At 41.3% G+C, this 9,707-nt stretch overlaps 1 protein-coding gene across 6 annotated transcripts in view; it reads left to right on the top strand.

The window, feature by feature from the left end:
• MECOM (MDS1 and EVI1 complex locus) overlaps nucleotides 1-9,707 on the top strand; it is a 567,302-nt gene that overhangs the window by 539,569 nt on the left and 18,026 nt on the right. For 4 of the 6 annotated variants that reach the window (XM_003794650.3, XM_003794647.3, XM_003794648.3 and 1 more), the window contains 2 exons: nucleotides 2,593-2,619; nucleotides 8,908-9,074. In XM_003794650.3, coding sequence (XP_003794698.1) covers nucleotides 2,593-2,619; nucleotides 8,908-9,074 — 194 coding nt within the window. The remainder of the gene's footprint in view (nucleotides 1-2,592; nucleotides 2,620-8,907; nucleotides 9,075-9,707) is intronic. The other 2 variants (XM_003794649.3, XM_003794651.3) reach the window with 1 other exon arrangement.

Genomic DNA, 9,707 nt, shown 5'->3' with positions numbered 1-9,707 from the left:
CCCATCACTCCCATCACCACCTGAGCTCCCCATCACTCCCATCACCACCTGAGCTCCCCATCACTCCCATCACTCCCATCACTCCCATCACCACCTGTGCTCACCATCACTCCCATCACCACCTGAGCTCCCCATTACTCCCATCACTCCCATCACCACCTGAGCTCCCCATCACTCCCATCACCACCTGAGCTCCCCATCACTCCCATCACCGCCTGAGCTCCCCATCACTCCCATCACTGTCTGAGCTCCCATCAATCCCATCACCTCCTGAGCTCCCCATCACTCCATCACTACCATCACTTCCATCACTCCCATCACCTCCTGAGCTCCCCATCACTCTCATCACCTCCTGAGCTCCCATCACTCCCATTACCGCCTGAGTTCCCATCACTCCCATCACCGCCTGAGCTCCCATCACTCCCATCACTGCCAGTCAGATCAGAAGCAGCATTAGATTCTCATGGGCAGGAACCTTATTGAACACCATGCATGTGAGGGACCTCAGTTGTGTGCTTTGTGTGAAAGCCTCCTGCCTGATGATCTGAGGTGGAATTGCAACACTCTCAAACCATCCTGAAAGCACCCCCACTCCCAGTCCCCTCATCTGTGGAAAATATCTTCCATGAAACTTATGCCTAGTGCCAAAAATGTTGGGCCTTGCTACTTTGAGGACTACATAGCTTTCCATTTTTCTCTTATAAACAAGTTAGTTTACTATAAGGGAGAAATAGGCTTTGTGGAAGTTTTCCCTGGATACGTGGTTGATGGTGATGTATGATAGTTAGATTATAATTTGGGAAAGGAGACGATGGCCACAGATAGATGACATGGGTGGATGGTGTCACCACGTAGTCTCTGGAATGTCCATTTTGCTGGGCTCCTTTGTGGACATTTGCAGTTACACTGATGGCCCACCGAACTGCCGTAAGAATCCTAAAGCTGGCTGTTATTCTTTGGCTTAATTTTCCTGCAATTTTAATAATACTTTTGGTTATTTACACATTTTATTTCCAAGTGTAAATAAATACTTGTATAACAAATACTCATTTTTACTTACCTTTCTGTCCTTTCTTCATCCTTTTTTATTTTCTCCCTTTTATTTTTGGTTGTTTTTTTGAGACAAGGTCTCACTCTCTTGCCCAGGCTAGAGAACATTAGCTCACCATAGCTCACTACAAGCTCAAATTCCTGGGCTCAAGTAGTCTTCTTGCCTCAGCCTCCCCAGTAGCTGAGACTATAGGCATGAGCCATCATGCCCAGCCAATTTTTCTATATTTTTTGTAGAGATGGCCTAGCTAATTTTCCTATACTTTTTTATAGAGATGGAGTTTTTCTCTTGATCAGATTGGTCTCAAACTCCTGGCTTCAGGCAGTCCTCCCATCTTGGCCTCCCAAAGTGTTAGGACTCGAGGTGCGAGCTACCATGCCTGGCCTGTTTTCTTCCTTTAACAATTGTTTGAGCATCTTGTTTTGATATTCCATGGAACTGGGGATATTTTAGTCTTTTCCCAACTTATCATATATATTGATGGAAAAATTACTTAAATCTTCTGCCCTTATTCTTCCATTTTGCTTTCAAGAAGGGTTGTTGATTGTTAGATTGCTTTTGTAATAAAGCTTTCATCTTTAAAAATCTGCGGTAGGCCCTCCCTAGCTGACCAGGTCCCTGTAATGATAACCTCCTCCAGCTGACCTGATGCTCACAGACCAGACGTGCACCACCTGTGCCCACCGGTGCAGCAGGCCTAGTTCCTGACAGTGACCAGTTTGTTACAGTCCCTCGGGTGGTCGACTTACAGAGGTTCTACTGTCTGTATCTTCCTTACTAAAGATATGCAACATATGAAAAGAAGATAGATATCTTGTTTTTATAACAAAGAAAAATGGTATTTTGAGGATAGACTCTTTCTGGCTCCTGGAAGAGCTGCTAGTACACTGGAGTTTTCCTGGTGAATCTTGTCATAAATGGTCCTAAATAACTAGAACTTTATAGTTTTTAAATTAATATTATTGTTGTTTTTCTTTATTAAGGAGGAAAGAAAAGGGAAAGGCAGGAAGGGAAGAAGAGAGAAAGAACGGCTAAATATTCCTAAGTGTTTTGACGACTGATGGTCTGATTCTCGTACTAATAAAAGTCAGGCAGTGAATTTCCAAGTAAATAACATTTTTTTACTCAATGATTCAAATTTGCATAAATATCATTTCTCCGTTATTAACAATAAAATTGCAACAGATTTGATCTTTTCAGGAAATTGCTTAAGTTTTAGTTGTTGAAGAAAAATGTAGGGCTCTTGTTTGTAGAGAATATGAGAGTCTGACTTTGCTGTAAAGTAGCACTTAGCTTTTTTTGGGAAAAAGAACACTGTGGTTCTAACCTTGATTCTAACATTTAATGTAGTTTAATAGAGGAAATTCAGCTGTGTTATAAAAATATTTAATTTTCCTTTCCAAAGCTTTAACTCAAGGTACAGTTACATGATAAGAAAAAATTACTAATTTAGTATAAATGTTAATTTCACGAAAGATAGATTGCAGTACAGATAACAACACAGAAGTAATTTTTTGTTTTTGTTTCAATTTTGCTCCCAGTTCCAACTGCCTGATCAGAGAACTTGGGTAAGTTTCCTACTTACATTTCTGACTAAAGTAATGTAGCGTTAAAAAGAAAACAGCTTACACTCTAAATTGCTGTGCAGACGTAAAGAATTCCGAACTCCTTTCTGGTAAATGCAAAAGAGTTTTCCTCTTTGTCAGGCTACATATTTTCAGTCATAATTGGGCATTTAGTGAGCTATAAATTGTTTACAGAACGATTTTATTTGATAAACCGGACCCATTCCACGTAATTATCCCTCGATGTGGAACTCTTTCTGGACACCTGGAAGCTGTTGTTGAAAGAGCCTTGGAAGTGGGTCACTAAGTCGAAACAACCATGATTTGGGGAACCTCGATCAGCATGTAAAGATGCTTTTGATAAAGCCCTTAAAAGATAAACCCTGAACTTACTGTCGATATAGGTTAACAGTGGAATTCACATCCATATATCCCAGGGCAGAAATTGGTTCTGGCTATTTGAAGAAAACAGGCTAAATGCTTAAAAGTCCACATCTGACTAGGGAGTAGGTTGGTTAGTCTTGGGTTTCTCTCCTTTAACTTTTCACTGGCTTTTCCAGATAGAGTCACTTTCAGTCAGGGGTGCCAGAGTGCAGCTTTAGTTTTTATTGGGGAAGATGTTCAGAAGACAAAGAATGCTTCTTATTTAGTTTTTACCCCCAAATAGAATTTGGTCAGTGGAAATAACATACATTATAAAGTTTCCTGTAAGTGTGTATGGTTTCACTTCTTTTCACTGAAAAGTATGCAGATTTCTGAGGAATGGGCAAAATCTTGGGCTGTAAGTCACCTGTCCTTGTGAAGCCACCGTGTGGTTCTGTATCAGCTGATTCTAGGTGGAGCACTCTAGCTCTCCTGTTCCTTCTCTCTTGTTAGTTTTTCTTTAACCAAAATTCCTCCATTTTATCTTTTCTTGTGGAGTATGTGACAAATTGAGATTTTTTTCTTGTTCTGATAGACCTTTAACACTTAATTTATTTCAGAGGTTAAAAATATTTATGGAGGAAGAGAGAGGGAGACAGAGACAGACAGAGACAGAGACAGACAGAGAGACACAGAGACAGAGAGATACAAAGACAGAGACACAGACAGAGACAGAGAGAGACATAGACAGAGACAGAGACACAGAGACAGAGAGAGACACAGAGATAGAGATAGAGAGACACAGACAGAGGCAGAGACAGAGAGAGACTCAGAGAGATACAAAGACAGAGACAGAGAGACAGAGACAGACAGAGACAGAGAGAGACACAGAGATAGAGACACAGAGAGACAGAGAGAGACACAGAGATAGAGACACAGAGAGACAGAGAGAGACACACATGCTTGGCAGTGCTGTGCAGTGGACAGTGTCGTGACTGTTCTTTGATGACCCTGCAGACCTCCGTGTCCCTCCTTGCTTCTCCTGACAGAGGTCTGTCTGGGATCTTGGGCCCCAGGGTCCTCACCCTTTCTAAGGTACAGGGTGACTTTGTTGGCAGCTCACCCCACGCATCCGGCCCACGGTTCTGCCAGCACAGATGTGGGGTCAGACAGCCTTTCCTTGGACCACAGCAGTAACACTCCCATTCTGCTGGGCCACAGCAGTAACAACTGCTTTGAAACCCTCCCATTCTGCTGGGCCACGGGTTTTCCAAAGCAGTGATTTATAATTTATACTATGAAACATGTATTAGTGGGAAATACTAAAGATATATGTTTATAATTTTTAGTGGTAAAAAACTCTAAGTGATTTAATAACCCTGACTGCTGGATGTGAGGCACAGAGTGAGATAACCCTAAAATATGAATATTTACTCCTTCTCCCAAATGACCATGATTTTAAGATTTCTCAAGATTATCAAGTGAATAAATATAGAAAACCACCAAATCTACAAACTTTCCCATCAGAAGTTATTTATGAAAAGTTAGTTATTTTATGATAAAGGCATGTGTAATCTAATTTGTAAAACATGAGGTCACATAATTCATGGTGCTGTGGACATATGATTCCGTATAATCAGGTTGTCACTTTAATAGTTTTAATGAGAAGCTTTTCTCCATCATCAGTTATTTGCTGCCAGATAATAAATGTTCAGCTAAGTGCTTGAGACCCAGCTGATGGTATCTTGCCTGCTGAAATGTTTTTAAAAATACTGACTTTATTTGACTGGAGAGATAGCTACATTTTTTGGTAGGAGCTGGGGAATTGTGTCTAAATATTAGTTTGCGTCAGTATAACTTTAATAGCCTCTTGGGGACAGGAAGGGGGGGTGAAATGACTTCCTCCTCCAGACATCTGGCCATAGATAACATCGCCAACTATTATATATGTAAATAAAATTTACTGTTCCATAGAAAAAACTGTCATTTACTGATCTGAGATTAGCCTATGACATTAATGGATCACATTGCAATACTGTTTAAAAATATATGATCTAACTTCCCCGTTATTTTCCCCATTCTCAGCAAATTCTCATTCATAGTCATGCACATTGCCTTTCTCACTGGATTTTTTAAAATTAAAAATATGTAGCTGTATGGTCTTCCATTTAGCCCTGCTTGCCTTAATTTTTAAAATCCAAGTCAGACTTTAAAATCAGTGCCAGAAGTTGCTACTTCTGTGAAAAGTACATTACTTCTGGAGGAACACCAATGGAGTCAGACCAGAGTGCAAGAGAACATTGGGGTTTTGATCTATATGCAACATAAATCTAATATTTTCAATTTTTTTTCCCTGAGACAGGATCTTATTCATTTGGGCTAGAGTCCGTGGTGTCATCACTGATCACTGTGACCTGAACTTCCTGGGCTCAGTGATCCTCCTGCCTCAGCCTCCTGAGTAGCTGGGAGTACCGGTCTGAGCCACCATAGGCAGCTCATTTTTTTGATATTTTGTAGAGACAAAGTCTTGCTCTGTTACCTTGAGCAGGTACATAAAGCTAATATTAATCCAATGCCTTAATCTAAAGTATAAATTAGGTGTGGTGTCGGGTCACAGAACTGCTTAATTACCCAACAAGCAGGTGTCAAAGTCACTTCTGTCTGTCCTAAAGTAGAAACGAGGTCTACTGAGGTCAGGCACTATGAGAACAAATATTAATAATGTGAAAGGAGGGATTCCAGGGGAAGCTGTGTGTTGCTTCGGTGGTTGCTGGCTGGGCAGGGAGTGGTGTGTGTGTATGTGCGTGTACATGTGTGCATGTGTATGTGTGAGTGCATGTGTGCATGTGTGCATGTGTGTACATGCATGTGTGCCTGTGCATGTGTATGCATGTGCATGTGTGTGTGCTCATGTGTTTGCATGTGTGTATGTTGGTGTACATGTGTGTATGTGTGGGTACATGTGTGTACGTGCGTGTGTGTGTGCGTGTACATGTGTGTGCATGTGTGTGCGTGTGTGTGTGCATGTGTGCGCATGCATGCGTGTGCATGTGCATGTGTGTGTTAACATCACAGCACCCTCAGTTCACTCCCCACCTTCTTCCCTCTCGTTTTCCCTGCTCCAAGGGAACCCTCTTTTCATTTCATACCAGGAGCACATGGTGGGGCAGCTTATGAGAGAGGCCCTTGGTAACCCTAATTCTCTTTCCTGTTGTCTTTAAGCATGTTGTTATTTAACCATCAAACCCAGAATGTGTTTTCTTGTTTTTTGGAGGTTTTTCTGAATTGAAACAGTTTGAGGTAAAGCAACCACAGTAATCTTTCTTCAAAAGAAGCTCACAATTAGCAGCTATTAAAAGAAGACACATTTCTCAGCAGCCAGTTGTCTCAAACAGACCGACAGACTTGTAGTTTGTGTGTGCTGGAGATGAAAGCTGAGAGGGGTAGTCATAAATGAGCTATTTTCCATATAAAAGGAAAGCGTTTTTGTAAGATGTGTGGCTGCGGAATCTGAGTGTGTCCGCTGGACAGATGGGCAAATGATTAAAACCACTAGATGATGAAACTTTACTCAGATATTAAATGTGGATAAATAAACATTGGTGGTCATTACCCACGCGCTTACCGTTCTTCCCAGTGACCACGTGCAGTCCTGACCACAGCCTTGCACCTCACTGACACCCCTATCAGCTGGACGGCCAGAGGCCATTTTTCACTCAGACAATTTATTTCATGGTGGGTGGAATGTCAATTATTTTCTGCAAGAAACAATTAGGAGGAATAAATATAAATACAATAGTATCATGAAATATTTCTGGATTTATTTTTAATAAACAAGATCCCAAGTAACTGTTAGCAGTGTGGTTAGGAGGACTGTGACGGTGTTCTGTAGAGACGGCGTCCTCCGCCTCTCCGAGCAGCGGCACCATTCCCTATCTCTGCCCTGTGATCAGCGTGTGTCAGAATCCTTCATCGTGACAAATGCGCTGTCCACTTGCATCTGTGGAGAATGTTTTAGCAGCTGAGTGATTATGAATCAGACCCCTGAGCTTACAGCCCTTACTGCCTCCCAATGCGTTCACATTTGCCGTCTGACAAGTAAATGTATCTTGACTTTCCTCCGAGATTTTTTTTGTACCGTGTTTGATGAAAGACATTTGGCAAATTGGCAGTGGTACCCTGTAGGTTGCAATTTGTAGCCAGCATTAGGAGGCTGGGCATGAAACGAGAGGGCAGGCTCCAGGATAAAGAGGAGAGTGAGGACCGGCTAGCACAGGAATAGTCATTCGAAGAATCAAACATACGATATCCCCTTTGTGAGAAGAGGTCATATTAAAGCTATTAAGATTTTGCTCTTGTAAGAAGCTGATGGTCTTCTATCCAGCTGTGTCCACAGAATATATACTTCGTTAATTTTTCTTTTGACTAGGAAATGTTGCATTTTATTTTTAACTTGAGATTGTAAATTAGGCCTCTATCTCCTGTCTTGTGATCTCATCAGCAAAAGAATTAGCCTCTTGGGTGGACCAGTTCCTTGAATTTGTGGTTATTAGCATCTCGGCCCTGCCACCCTGACTCTTTGAGAAATACACAGAAGGCATTTGGCATGAGAAGACCTTTCTAACAGCTTTTTAAGTTTTCTAATGGCACACAGCCCCGAGAAGCAGATAAGTAACGGTGAGCTGATTAATAAGATGGCCTGAGAGCTTGCTTTTTTTTTTGCAAATTTGATAATAAGCATCTTTTAAATAAAATGTGAGCAGTAAGGAAACGTAACATTTTGGGAGGGTCAAAGGAAAGGGGAGAGTCTCCAACTGGACATTAACGTCCAGCAGGAACAATGTGTGGGTGGACAGCACACTTCCTGAATGAAGGACCCAGCTGTAACTTGGACTTTACCTTACAGAAGCAAACCAGGCAACCTGGTTGTATGTACCCTGAGATTAATCTGAAATAATAATAAAAAAGAATCAAGCTAACTTTGAAGGTCAGTGCCACCCTCTGATTGTGACCATCAAGTACACATTCAGGTAGATAAAAAGTTAACAATTGCAAGCAACATAATGAGGTTGTTAAGGGGAAAAGGAGGCAGGGTAGTTTCTACCGGGAATGTTTTGCTGAGTCTGGCTGTGTGAACTGTTCCCCTGTTCTACAATGTTCTTGCCAAGTTATCTTATATGAAATTATATTAATATTTCATGAAACATCAGTTCAACTCAGTCTTCGTCCACAAGAAATTAATATTTCATTAAAATTCCTTGCCTATGATCCCACTTAAAATCTGATATATCCAGATATTAATTTAATGTGGTCATAGGCAGTACACCTCTGACACATTAATTTTTCCTTTCTGAGTTACACACATCTGGCTCAAGCTGCAATTTTGTAACTCTCCGTGTTCTTTCCTGCTGTGAGTTCTTTCCATGGGGTGCCATGATTCTTAGGGTTTTCATGATTTCATGACTCGGCCAGGCATGTAGCACCTTTCGCTGTAACTTTCATTATGTTGATGCCCATATGTAATACCAGTGCTGTCACTTAACCAAATAAAAGGTTAAATTGGGTTTATTATCTCCCGTATGTATTTCATCAGTCAATTATATACCAGATTAATATCAAACGGCCTAAGATTTTACAGAAAAAGTTCACACTGCATTTTATTAGCTTGGTTTTACTCTCACTCTTCCCAGATCTAACAGTGGTTCTTGATGTATCTTCATTGTTACAAAGGGGTCGTGACCCACAGGTTGAGAACCGCTGAATCAGTTGTCACATTATTTGCTTAGCTTTAGGACACTACAACCTCTTGTTATACCTCTTTGCATTCAGTGGATTCGATGCTTCCTTTCTAATAATGTCTGTGGTTTGCAGAGGTTGTTACAGAGGAAAAGCCATCAGAGCCTCATGGGTCTGTGCTTCCCCTTTCAGATGTCCGCCATCGAGAACATGGCGGAGAAGCTGGAGAGCTTCAGTGCGCTGAAGCCCGAGGCCAGTGAGCTGCTGCAGCCGGTGCCCTCCATGTTCAACTTCAGAGCACCCCCCAGCGCCCTGCCCGACAGCGTCCTGCGGAAGGGCAAGGAACGCTACACCTGCAGGTGACTGTCGCATGAACTGCGGCTCCAAAATCTCCCCTGTGATTGCAGAAGGCCTTGCTATTTGCTTGGGAAGTTGTTCTTGGTTAGATGAAGAGTAGCCTCCATGATAGATCTCAGGCACTTCAGAGCGTTCTTTACTGGGGCAGATATAAAAATAGTGGTTTTAAAAAATTATTATTAAATGAGAATTTTAATACAGGCTATTTGGTCGTGATAAATGAGGTTGGAAACCGTCCAAATGTTATCTACTCATTTCTCTTTGATGTTTATGAATTTTCTTTCGCAGTTAATTATTTTCATCCAAAGGTGTAATATGCCTGTCCTCAAGCATGTCGTTATAGATGGTCATGGCATTGAAGAATAATTAATGAAAGACAATAAAGTCTGCCAGTGAGGAAAACTAGTTGGTTAATTCCTCGTTACTTGTCAGCAGTAGAGCTTATTTTATGTTTCCGGTTTTTTGTGTGATTTTTTTTCCAAATAAGTTGTGCTTATAATTTCAGAATTGTCTTTAGAAACTTGGGGTATCTCACTTAGACATGTCAATTTGTTTGCTCTTTGGAAAGCATGTTACTTTCTTTGCAGAAAAGCTTTTCTGGGTATGTACCTTGATGGATGACGTTTTGGAATCTT

The sequence above is a fragment of the Otolemur garnettii genome, unplaced genomic scaffold, assembly GCF_000181295.1.
Source record: "Otolemur garnettii isolate 467f Iridium unplaced genomic scaffold, OtoGar3 scaffold00084, whole genome shotgun sequence".
Classification (NCBI taxonomy): Eukaryota; Metazoa; Chordata; class Mammalia; order Primates; family Galagidae; genus Otolemur; species Otolemur garnettii.
Note: the sequence above shows the minus strand (reverse complement) of the source record. Positions and strands in the feature narration are given on the sequence as shown.